This window comes from Microchirus variegatus (genome assembly GCF_963457635.1).
Source record: "Microchirus variegatus genome assembly, chromosome: 4".
NCBI classification, from domain to species: domain Eukaryota; kingdom Metazoa; phylum Chordata; class Actinopteri; order Pleuronectiformes; family Soleidae; genus Microchirus; species Microchirus variegatus.
Window position 1 is genome coordinate 19,199,540 of NC_139805.1, and position 13,469 is coordinate 19,213,008.

At 41.5% G+C, this 13,469-nt stretch overlaps 1 protein-coding gene across 1 annotated transcript in view; it reads right to left on the reverse strand.

Annotated features, from left to right (window-relative positions):
• Positions 1-12,710, reverse strand: part of dab1a (DAB adaptor protein 1a) — a gene marked incomplete at both ends in the record, with an annotated part of 46,959 nt that extends 34,249 nt beyond the window's left edge. The window contains one exon of the mRNA XM_083888073.1: positions 12,641-12,710. Coding sequence (XP_083744199.1) covers positions 12,641-12,710 — 70 coding nt within the window. The remainder of the gene's footprint in view (positions 1-12,640) is intronic.
• Between the last annotated feature and the right edge of the window lie 759 nt (positions 12,711-13,469).

The window sequence follows — 13,469 nt, forward strand, 5'->3', positions numbered from 1 at the left end:
AAGAGACTTCTGGTGGCCACTTGCTTCAGGGGTGAACACAACACAAAAGCCCCCTTTTCAACCTTTCTCATCTCTGAACATTCTAATGTGTGAAGCCACAATATAAAAACGTATACATATATATGTGTGTGTGTGTGTTTATGAGCGAGAGATTTGTTTGTTTGTCTGAAGCATCAAGCATCGATGCAGAGAAGAACACAAAGCCAGAGCAGAGGATGTAAAGGAGCAATAGAATGTAATGGATGGATGAATGGGCGAGGTCTTCATTGGATAAATGTCACTCAGGATTAGAAGATTACAGGCAGACACACACACACACACACACACACACACACACACACACACACACACACACACACACATATACCACACTTCCACAGGTGAAAGATGACAGGTGATGTCAGGTTCAGTATGGCTAGTCCTTAAGGGAAGCCTCTGGCATCACCCCTGGCAATGATGCAACATTCCACCTCCCATGTGACCCTACATCACTCTCTCTACAAGCTCTTTTCCCTGTATCTTAAATAGGATCAAGAATCCAGAATCTATGTATGATCCTTTTTCCTTTAGGTAAGGATAACTTATACTCCCTTTTCAATGATATTAGCAGGTATATGTGGGTTTGGATCGATTATTTTCCCATTACAACCAGACATGTTTGACTTGATTCATTCAGTCATTTGATATAAAAAGTGAATGCCAATTGTATTCTTTGTCATTATACACAAAAGGCAGATGCTCTCAGTGGGTGTTTTGTCCAATAGAAAAGAGACTATACATGTGGATATTGGATTATTTATTGTGCTTACTTTCTTCACCTTTTTTTTTGCTAAATGTTTAGATTGCCATTGTCGTTAATGACAATGTATCGATAATAATGCGGTTTAAACAAACAAACATGTTTCCAAGCGTATCCAGGCGATCAATCATCAAGTAGCAGGACACTCTGAGCTTCTCTATGTTCCCACAGTGTTTTCCCCGGTGACAATATTGTCGTTTTGGGCTCAGTCTAATTCCCTAGTGATTGTGTCTGTGTCAAGATCCAAAGGGATGTCAGACGAAGGGGTTTTGACTTAACCTTTATTTCAAAGGTCCACGATATCACATTCTACTTAGATGTGCTAAAGGCCAACAGTTAACTGTTGACACATTACACTGTGACATGTAATCCTGCGTTAATCATTTAAACTTAATCTAAATTAAATTAACGCAATACTGGCTCTTACATGTCCTGGCCCCTAATTGGGAATACTAAGTCACCGAGTTACTGAAATAAAGTTTAAATTATTTTAGTTTGAAGTCACAGAAAACATAAATCCAGAACTATTTTGGACCTGGATGAATCTCTGCATGTTTTGTCATAAACATTTTCCTAAAAAGGCTATAAACTGATGGTTGAACAGAAGCATCTACATCTGATTTTAACAGAAAATGACCATTTATCACAACGGTATTTCTGTAGATCTGTCTGTGGCAGCAATGAACTCACTGAGATATGAAGGACATGGCAAAATTACACAAATAGCACAGATTTTTTCCTCTTAATCATATTCATTCATGTTATAATGCTCAGCTGCTCTGTGTGGTTATAGTATCTTAGTAACTGATATAATACTATACTATGTTTGTTTGTTAAACTATTTGGCCTATTCAGAGACTTTTCCTGCCATGTCCATATTGGTTCAAGATGACCCACCAAAGCATCCAGACAATTCACTTTTATTTGTATAGCGCCAAATCATAGCATACTTTATCTCAAGGCTCTGTACATAGACAACATCATGCAGAGCAGAGAAACCCAACAATTCACACAATGAGCAATTACTAGTCATCAGTGGAGAGAGAAAACTCCCTTTTAACAGAAGAAGAAATCTCTGACAGAACCAGACTCAAAGATGTGCAGCACCTGCCTCGACTGGTTGAGGTGAAAGGAAAAATGAGGGACAGATCGGAGAGGTGGGGGAGAGAAAAGACAAGAGGGAGATGAGGTAGAAACAGAAGACAATCTTATATTGTGCAGTTTGTGTTCCTGCTCATGTGTATCTAGGCTGTCAAAAGTACAAGCCCAAAGTGTAAATCCAGTGTCACATAACAGCTCATTCATTTTCATTAGACATTAGAGATTTAAGCCATTGGTTTGAAGGCACTGAGTACAACAGCTCTCTGTAGAAAACATTTGGTTTACTTCTGAGTTGTGACGGGAAGTACATCTGATATAATATACCGTATATATATGTCTCATACATCATGTTGGTGACATAATGCTCTCTGTTCACTCTGCTGTTTACTTTCAGGATACCTGTACTGTGTGTGCAGTGGCTGGCAAAGCGTTGGACTTTGTTTTACTGTGCTCTCGCTGAAGCAGCACCCAGAGGCTCTTAACTACAGTTAGGATGGTTCCCAACAAACACTCAACAGCACATGAGGGAACCCGGCATTTAGTCTTCAATTAATCTTACTACCAAACCCCAGTGCAGCATGTGTGTTTGTGAATCTGTGTGTGCAGGGTAGTTTTTGTTTCCCTTTACCTATCACAGACATGTTCAGATGAGGCACTCACTCACACTCTCTCTCTCTCTCAGACACTCTTAAACCCACAAACAGCATGTGCCAAGGAAACAACACTTTTTTTTCCCCCTTCAGCTCCATGCTTAATCCTGGCAGACTGATTTGGCTCACAGAAGTTTACACTTGACTGCAGATATGCACATGCACATTTTCTGAAAACACAGCTGCTGAGGTGAAACACCAGGTGTCAACTGCGGTGATAAAGTACTGTTGCCACTCACTCATCAAAAAAAAAAAGAGCGCTGGGCCTGATTTGCAACATGACTACACTTTCTACGCATTTATTAAATGAAAATGCTTCTGTTGAGCTCTTATGTCTACCCTAAAGAAAGCTAAGTTTGCTATGAATAATTTGTGTTCTAACTGTACAGCAGGTTTTAACATCATTTTAGTCTAATTAACTAATTTGGCATTGATGTACGAAGGAAGAAAGCTGTGCGACTCAACATCGTGAGACTAGGCTTTAGAGATGAATGAAGTAAATTAAAAAAAAAAATTTCAGACTCTGTCTCTGTTTCATTCTCGTTTTTCCATATCTTCACCTCCCTGGATGACAGACACAGCCTGAGACATGAGCCATCTCTGTGTGACTACGTCTGAGGACAAATATCGATTTGAATCTATCTTTGTGAGGACATTTCGTCTGATCCTCACACTTTTTAAAGGGGATTTTTTTTAAAGGTTGGTTTTAGAATTGGGGTAGGGGGTAGACTTAAGCATTTATCTGGTTTATTTATCCCTACCTCTGCGGAATTACATTTGTCCCTGGTTTGGACAAAGTGTATTCCCTTTTCCCCGAATAGACCATGGAAAAAACATAAAATAAAATGATGCAACGTGAAAGTCTGTAACATAAAGAACTAAATCTGAAAATGGACTTTCACTGCCAGCGCTCGCACTCCTGTAACAATAATTTTAACAATAGAGATGGCGCTGCATCTAGTTTACTGATATTTAGATCATTTATAACGTCATTTTAATTCTGCCTATTATGTCATTATCTGCATCTAGCATAGTCTCTGCTCCTTATTTGCTGTATTTATCAGAGCAGGTTAGTCTCACATCTACATTTAAAACAAACCCTCTTAAAAGAAAATATATCAACATACAGAATGATGTTATCCATTACAACAGTCTTCCTTTTTGTTTTAGGGAAAAAAAAAAGTGTTTTAGTACTGAGGTCATATTGGGTGTTGGTGTCAGCATCTACCCTTTTCATGGCATGCCATTTGTTTCTATGTTCCCCATTTGATAAGGAGCCAACAATGGGTCTTCTATCATGAGGCTGTTCTCCATCAAGTTGACTCTCTTCATTCTCATACTCTCTATTGTCCTGGGCCTTGTCTCCACGACCCAGCATAACCTCTGTCTTTCTGGTCTCTTTGTGGACTTTTTTCTTGCACTGGTTTAATTACAAGGCAACTGACCTCACTAACCAAGGATTACATGTGTGCATGTGACTCTTTTGTGTGTGTGTGTGCGCAGCTGTGTGCTCTGAACTCTGACAGTGCATCAAAGAAGCTGTCCCCTCGTGGACTACACTATCACTTTTGTTCTCTCTCTCTTACACAGGTCAGCTCAAGGATAGATTCACTTCCAAAAGCCTACTGTTAAACTACTGTAACACAACATTTTATTTCAGTACACTGTCAAATTTGAAAAGCTAAACCATCATATTTTGTTATAAAAGACAATGAACTATGTTTCAACAGACTGATTCCTTCCACTAAAGGCATTCAGACAATATAGGAGAGAACAACATGTGCGAATGAGTCCTTGTAATCCCTGCTCCAATCAGTGGGGGCACTGCTGAGTACGGTCTTCAACAATCACACACATGCAGGTCCCTTCTTGGCAAAAAAATCACCATAGGATTGTCATGATTTAAAGGATTAGCAAAAGGGAACCTGAAAAATGTCCCTGTTAGCATGGAGGTCCCCTGTTGCTGAGTGTGTAACGACACTAAAGTCCACTGTTGGATAGGTTGATGAGCACACACAAAGTTTGGTCAATTATATCTTATGCTTATGCCACATTAGTACGGTAAAGGCATCTGTGGGTTGGGCAGCAGAGTTGAGTAAGTGGGTTGCGCCCATGAAAAACTTGCCAAATCTTTCTGCTATTGACTCTTGTTTGTTGTCGTTTATTGGATTGGATGATAGAAGTTTGATGAAAGAAGACTATTCATTTATCAAACAGGGGGCTCAGTAGCATGTGGAAGAACCATACACAGCCAATGTGGTTGTGTTGGTCACTCTGGCACGAACAGCACGCCCTAAGCTGATCCCACAATTCCCCCATTCCATCCTCTCCACTTGCAAATTCTGGAAGTAGTCTTTGATAAACCCACTCTGTTCAAGTTCAGTCCCAGACTGTGGAGATATATGGGATTGCCACTGGTTGCAGAATCTCATCTTGATATCTCTCTGCATTGAGAGCGCCTCCAATGATGACAAGCCTTGTTTCTTCCAGGGAGGGAGATGCCGCACAAGACTCAATAGCAGAATAAGCTGCCTGACATTGGCAGAGAAGATTTGGCAGCTTTTTCATGGGCGCAGCCCACACACTCAACTCTGCATGATGCATTTACCTTACAAATGTGGCACCATTTAAAAGGGAAATAAACCGGCTTTCCGTAAGTCCATAAGATTTATTGCCAAGCAGCATTGCTACGACAAAGAAATAATCAACCAAGCACAAACTTCCTTACTTTTTGTGCCGAGTTTATGTAATATATTATAATACGTTATATTAGGTGTCAAAGGTGTGCATTTTTGAAATCCCACAGTCTGTGCAACATGTGCTTTTGTGTGTGTGTGTCCACACACAAAAGTATGACTGGCAAACAAACATTAGAGGCCCATCTTTCAAAGCTTTAGGAAACACAGGTAACTCCTCAAAACACAGCAGGACTTCCTTTCATGCCAAGAAGAGTTTGCCAGAACAAAGCTTTCTCTCAAGGCAGTCATCTCTCCGAAAATATGAAAATATGGAGCCATTTGAAGTTGTTGTCCCCCCCCCCCACCCCATTCTATCTTTCTCTGTCTCATCTTGTGTAATGAGCCCACTTCCTTGATTCATTCAGCCACTGTCCGAGAAAAAGAGGGATAGAGGACTATCAAGCAGCATGAAACTGAAAAGAAAAAAATCCCTGCTAAAATCTCTACGTCTCTAATGTTCTCTTCTCTTGTTATCACTTCAACATCCACAGTTTAAGTGAAAGAAACTTATTTAAGGGCAACACATTTTCGACCATTAGTTTTCTTCATAGTTCGTTATAATCCAGATATTACATGTGGCAGATGAGAAAAAGGAGAACAGTATAGGGCTAAATGTAATAGCCAACAACAGGGATGGATTTAAAACAAGATGGAGAGACTGTTCTAATCATTATGAATTCCTCTTTTGTATTGCATACAGTTTGTGCTGTTCCAGGTTTTCTGAAGATCTGCACAAAAAACAGCAGCCTGTCAACAACAAACACGCATAAGTCGTGCCGCTTCAATTTACAGTGCTTCAAACCAGCGCCGCAGGGCGAGACTATTAGAGTCTGCAGGTGACATTGGGACATTTTTTTGCTTTTTGCGCAAATTACGAGCGAGGAGCAAACAGTTGCTATGGAGACTGTGGTTAGTGATGCAGCGGGCAAAGCCACAACAACAAGTGAGGAGGACAGGACTAAGCTGAACTTACCGAGAGGATCATACAGTATACTCACTACTGCCACAGTCACACACAGATACACACACAAACACACACACACACACACCTTTCAGGAGTCGGCAAAGCAAATCTTCCTCTCCTTGAGCCAGGTGCTTTGAATTCTAAAATTGTGTGGCCACAGATGCTAGGATGAACGGTGGTAGCAGAGAAGTGTGTCTTAATGAAAGAAAGGGATTGACTGCACCTCACCACTCTTAGGTTATAGTACTGGAAAAAGTGGATGGATAAATCGGTGACTAAGAAGACACCGGGAAACTGGTGGAAAGGAAGACAGCAGCACGGATGGATCACTCATTTTCCAGGAATAAATGGATGGGAGAGAAAGACAACAGGTATCATTGGACAGAGAGGAGGCAGCATTCTCTAAATTTAGTTTAAGTGCCCTGTTTCGAAGGTGTGTGTGTGTGTCACTATCTGCTACTGAGTGTCGTTTTTGTCTTATACCCCCTCCCTCAGTATCCACTATTGGCCTCCACTGACAGCCACAACAACAGACAGCCAATTCAATTCAATCTCTGTCTGATTGGAGGGAACAGATCTGATTACCTCTCTTAGAAAGCACACACACACACACAGGTTTGCGCAGATATTCTTCTTTGGACACTGCGTTGACTCCAATACATTTGGACAGTGTAAACAAAGCCTTGGGTCCTAACGAGGCAACAAATACAAGTAAACGCACACACACACACGCACACAAAATACTGTTGTTTGTGCTCTAAAATTCCCCAGGGAAAGATATCAGAGTAAATGGCTGCAGTGATTGTGCCAGATAGACTGGATGTGTGCATAATATACACACAAAGAAGATAATGTGTTTGCTAATCGCACACCAGAGACGAGCAAACACACACCCACACGTATCCACACATATCAAAACACACACACACACACACACACACACATATATACACGCACGCTAAGGCTAACAGCTGCACAGCCATAACCCTTAACCACTCTTTTCATGCCACTGGCTGCCAGCTACACTGTGGAAACACCCTCCCACGCATCCGGAGCCAAATCCCACTGTGGCAGAGTCGTGATTTCTCCGAGCTGTGATGACAGTTGACTGAGTGTGTTGACAGCAGCAGAAGTTATTAGCACTCGTGATAATGTTCGGTGTCACTGCATGAACAACAGACCGGCATTAGGGAACGTTCGATTTGAACATTTAATGATGTTATGAATACAGTATAAATCTGCAAACGGAGAAAGACAAAAAAACACCGCATCTGTTTTTGTTGGATCAAACATCCGACTCGACAAACACTAAAGCTGTTGCTGAGTGGGGGTTTTAAAAATGAGGAACGATCGCTGCTTTAAGTGTCGTTTATTTTTGGGTACACTAATGCAGCCGTTATTTACCAACACTTCTGTCGCCTCAAATGCTCATTCACAGCCCCGATGAAGTCGATACCTACTGCGAGCAACAATAGTTCCACAGTTTGTTTGTTTGGAATTTCACTTTCATGAACTGTGTTTTAGTCTAAATGAACTGCACGCAGCATCAACTGTGAATAAATTCTGCAACACCATCTGTTTTTTTCTGTTATACGACAGAGCTGAATTAGAGAGAGTGTAAAAATAAAGCTCATCTTAAGTCAGCAGACCCAACTTTGCCCCCTGTTTTCAATAGTAGACTACATGTTCTCTGGAGGGTAAAGCAATAGCAGGGAATAGGCTCTATAAGCATGCTGTAATTACATTGAATGAAACTAAATGCAGTGTTTTACAAATATTATGTTGTCAAAGTGATTTGTGAGATGTGATTTTACAGAGCTCCAGACATGACATGGTGGGGAAAAAAACTCTATATAGTGGCCACGAAATACTAATTTGTGTGCTTGAAATACTAATAAATAATATTAATATCACTCCCGTGAATTACCTTGAGAAGTTAAGAGTTGAACATCTTGTTTTCTATTCGCTTTCGGCGAAAGTGCCACCAGCCATCGTGTTTGGGGTTAGGGTTGTGCGGACAAGCAAAACGGGGAGCAAGAGGGACTGAAGCTGCACTACGGTGTGATTGAGATTTATTCTACACTCTTAGAAATAAGGGTTCCAAAAGTGTTCTTCTACAAGGGCTGAGGTTCTACCTGGAACCATTTTGATCCAGAGAACCCTTTAAAACCACTTTCCCGTGAACCCTCATAAAAGGTTCCACCTGTAACCAAAAAGGGTTCTCCTATGAGGACAAGCCAAAGAACTTCCATGTCGTCTACATCGCTATGATTCAAAGTATGTCTGGCATGTGTTTCAACAATGTTTCACTTCAATCAGAGGTGTCAAACGTACGGCCAGAACTGGCCCACCAGAGGGTCCAATCCAGCCCACAGGATGAATTTGTTAAAATGTCAATGTCAAATTCAATATTTTTCACTTTTAGAGAACAGTGACTAAATGTTTGTGCCTTTATAGATCCAGTGTGATGTGTAAATGGTACATTTATTTGTACTGGCAGACTGTTAGCTCCATGTTTTATTACTTAATTGGGATTCCTTTAAAAAAAGAAACTGGACTCTGCTTATCCAAATCTATAACTTCATAAAGTGATAAAACAGTATTTTAATGTTTGTGTTAAGTGTTTCGCTCATGAAGAGCTTTAAAAACACAATTACATTTCTTTAACTTTCAATAAGGAGCAATGCTCAGTCTTTAATGACCTGACATTTAATATAATTACTGATATTGACTTACTGAAAACATTTAATCATGATGTATTTGACCATATCCCCCAGCCATTACTACAGAGTTACAAGCAAACAATGTTAGGAAGAATGAAATGGTGTGCAGTGTCATCCTACATGATTTTAACTGCAACATCGTGATGGATTATCAAGATATCATTTTAATTTCTAACAACTAAAGGAGGAGAGAGCAACTCAGAGAGGGATGAAGAGATATGGATATATTGAGGATTCATAATATTATTCTGCAAGAATTGAGCTGGACAAAAAAGAGAGATTTAACTCTCAGAGGACACAGAAATCCACAGCTCAGGTCACGCAAAAAGGCTAAAGGTCATAGGTTATCTCGACTTCATCACGGTAATTCAATAAAAAACTGCCTGCTAAAGAAAAGAAAGTGCTCTTAGAAGAATGACCTGTCTGCTCACACGCTGAATATGCAGTAGTTGTGTGTGTACGAGGGGGAAAAAGCCTGCGCTCACAGACACACATGATGCTACAGAATGATTCACAGACTCAAAAACACTACATCTGTGATTAATATGTGACGCACAGTACTCTCAGCCTTTTTATTACGCTCTGTACAAAAGTGTGAAACAAAGGCCTGAGACTAAACAGCTCTCATTCACACCGACTCATTACTCTCTCACTCTGTCTTCGTGATCACTCTCTCCTCTGCGCCTCATTCATCTGGGGCAAGGTCATAGGAGTCAAAGCAGTGGGAGATTGAAGAGGACGAGGAAGGATATTAGAAGAGTATTAGAATGCGCTGCAAGGATTCTGTCAATGACGATTAGCTGTTAGGTGGATGTGTGTCACCCAGATGCAGTCACCCGGCTTCAAAACAACACAATGTAGTGGGAGGGCTGGAAAGCAGCGGAAACGTGTGTGTGTGTATGTATGTATGTGTGTGTGTGTGTGTGTGTGTGTACATGGGTCATACACATGAAGCACAAAAACAACAACGTCATCAAGCATACTATTCCCATTGTACGCTTGTTGCTTGTATTTTGTCTATGATTGCATTAGATTTTCATCACACTACTGAGAAGCAGAGTGTGTGTGTGTGTGTGTGTGTGTGTGTGGGGGGGGGGTGTGTGTGTGTGTGTGTGTGTGTGTGTGTGTGTGTGTGTGTGTGCTTGTATTTGTCTTTGGGACCTTTTCTGGTTATGGCCTAGGTTGGAGATAATGCTTTGTTTAGGCTGACCAAATGAATGGAGGTCAATACCTAAGAAGAAGTGCGTTTGTGTGTGTGTGTGTGTGTGTGTGTGTGTGTGTGTGTGTGTGTGTGTGTGTGTGTGTGTGTGTGTGTGTGTGTGTGTGTGTGTGTGTGTGTGTGTGTGTGTGTGTGTGTGTGTGTGTGTGTGTGAGTCGCACAAACTGACCTAGATCAAAAAATAGATGAGATTGAGCCTGTTTTTTAATTTTCTTAAAAAGGAGAGGCACAGTGTGTGTGTGTGTGTGTGAGAGTGAGTGAGGCACTGACCTTGTCAGAACCAATAGTCCTCATGGAGACCAAAACCTGCTTCTAATGAGGGTATAATCTCATTTTTGAGGAACTGGTTAACTTTAAGGCTCAGATTTGAATTGTATTTAGGTTAAGGTTATTTTTAAAGCTTAGTTTAGGCTGTCCAAATGAATGGAAGTCAACACAGTTTTCTAAGAAGATGAGCTGTACGTGTGCGTGTCTGTGTGTGTGCGTGTGTGTGTGTAGTGAGGGGCAGGGGTGGGGGACAGAGAAGAGAAGGTATAAACCATGATGTCTGAATGCTGAAGGCAAACCATTCATCTTTCCTCTCATATGCTCTTCTGGGCTTCAAGCCCAGTCTGTGTGTGTGTGTGTGTGTGTGTGTGTGTGTGTGTGTGTGTGTGTGTGTGTGTGTGTGTGTGTGTGTGTGTGTGTGTGTGTGTGTGTGTGTGTGTGTGTGTGTGTGTGTGTGTGTGTGTGTAATATGTAGAGCAGTCTAAGTGACCAACATGAGCTCCATTCCAGCAGAACAATACTATTTCTAAATGGGACATGGGAGGCACTGAAGGCGTCCCTCAGACAGCGTGTATGTGGTAACAAATGCTCCTTTGCGGGGTCACGGAACACTGTGAGCAATGAGGCATCTGCAGCAGCTGATAGTGAGAGAGTGTGTGTGTGTGTGTGTGTGTGTGTGTGTACCTGTGTGTGCCCATTAAATGACATTCCCGACGGTGTTCCAAGTTTTTGCTATCAATCAGGTTCTTAATCAGAGAATGTTGGGCTCTCGCTCTCGTTGTTGGGCAGGTGGCACCGAGCAGCTGGGCGATGGCTGCCAGTCTGGCCCGTGGTATCACCTCTGCTCTGACAGCAACCAGAACCTGGCCTCCTACACCTGCAAGCTACCTGCCTCTGGAGCTCTTGACACCTGGAGCCTGGTTTAATTCTCACCAACTGCAACATTCCTGCACCTGTTTGGTAGCAGCTCTCTTTAATTGTTTCTCTGAAGCCCGACAAGGCTACACGAGTGACCTTGTTGTTATTAGGCCATTATAACTTTACATACTATGTACTTGTTATATATATATATATATATTGGTTAAAGAAAAAGCTGTTTTTCAGTCAAGGCTCGATGCAATATATTGAGATATTATTTTTGGGGGGAAGTTATAAAAAAAAATGTAAAAAAACTTTTTAAGTACCTTGTGTTTTTGAGCAGGTGTGCAGACATATCACAAGGGGAAAAAAAGGGTTGTACTTGACAGAGCGCCGCTTGTAATCTATAAAGAACTCAGTGAATTTTGGAAATCTTCTGAATTTGAATACCAATTACAGGTAAGGATTTGGCGCTAATAGAGACACTTGACAAGAACATAGTTAACACCTGTGCTTTTTTTCCCTACGATAATAAGTCAAAGAGTCAGGTGTGAAAATCTCGAGGGATTCAAAGTAATGAGCAACAAGATACCCTTTCTCAGTGAGTAATATGTCTCTTTAATTAATCACAGTGTATAAAGTGACACTGTAAAGTGAACAGTCCATTACTAACCCTTTACTATAACACTGAGATTACAGAGTGATGCAGTACTCGACCAGAAATGGTGACATACATTTAAATGATTTGAAAAAAATCATGCAAATCATCTGGTTCTGGTGGTTATGACATTGAAACCAGTGACATAAGTGGTTTTGGAAATGGGCTAATTTTAGAATATTATGCTTTTATGAGTATGAAGGACAATTACAAGAATGTTAGCATACGTTTAGTCAAGTCTGTTTCAATGCTTCAATCATAGTCTCATTTATACTTATATATACTTTATATCATTTTAGCTTGTCTCATGCTGACTGTCACTTCCCAGGCTGTCATTGCGTGTCACACTGCAGTGTGCCTAACCCTTTACTGTCTTTTTTAATACGTTGCTTCTTTCTGTCTTGGTTTTCTCGCTCTGCTGTCATGTCTCCCTATAGCCGTGAAGTATTATTATTATCAGGTCACCACCTCTTGTCACCACTGATGCCTGGACTTCAGGGTGTTTTCTAGACATTGCTCAGAGCTTGGACATCTGTCTTGCACACCCGAGTGTCCAAGCACCACAGACTCTTCATAAACTTTCAACAATTTGCACTAAATTTCATGAACTGGTCTCCTCTGATTGAAATGCAGCCAACAAAGGTACTGTAGGTGTCAACATACCTTTCCTCTTGGAGTCCCGTCTAATGCTGCTGGGCCTGACCGCTGGCTGTAGCTCTGTCTCTGTTGACATCCTCAGGCTCCAACTGGGCTAGACTCCGCTCCACTTGGCTCCGCTGGGCTCCGAGGGTCCAGTTCACAGCGTCAGTGCCGGCTGTGCGTGCGTGGGCGCCGGGTGTGTGCGTGGAGGCGCCAGGTGTGTGTGTGGGCACACAGGCTCATGGGAGAGGGACGACGTGCTTCAGCCCTGACACGACATCCCACACACACCCACAGAGAGCTGAGGAGACAGAGGAAGGAAAGGTTTGCTTCGGTTAGCGGTTGCGTTCACTCGGGGCAAGAGTTCTCAGCAGGAATGAAAATAAGCTTGTTTCTGATCAGGAGACCTTGAGTAGATGTTGCCCATGGTAACAAACTGCACTACACTTCCTTCTTCCTGTCAATAGTACCAAGGACACTGCCGGAGGAGCAAACCGATCCCTCCAAACAACACTCTTCTTCAAACATGCAACATTTATTTATATAAGACTTTCTAAGAACATGAATTAATTGCTGTCTTAACTCTGCATGTATCATTTTGGTAAATTAAAAAGCAACAGAGCAAAGCATGACATTGAGAACAGCACACACATATTCTGTTACATATTTGTATGTACATGTTTGTTGTGATTTGACAATGGAAAGACCACATTTGCAGTCACAGCAAAGTATGGCCCTCATATAGCAAACGTGCAACATGTTTATCAGTCAAACAGAGTATAGAAGACAAAGCAGAAACACTCTCTCACACAGCTGTCTGAACATATCTCCTGTAATGTATAATGCAGGAGGA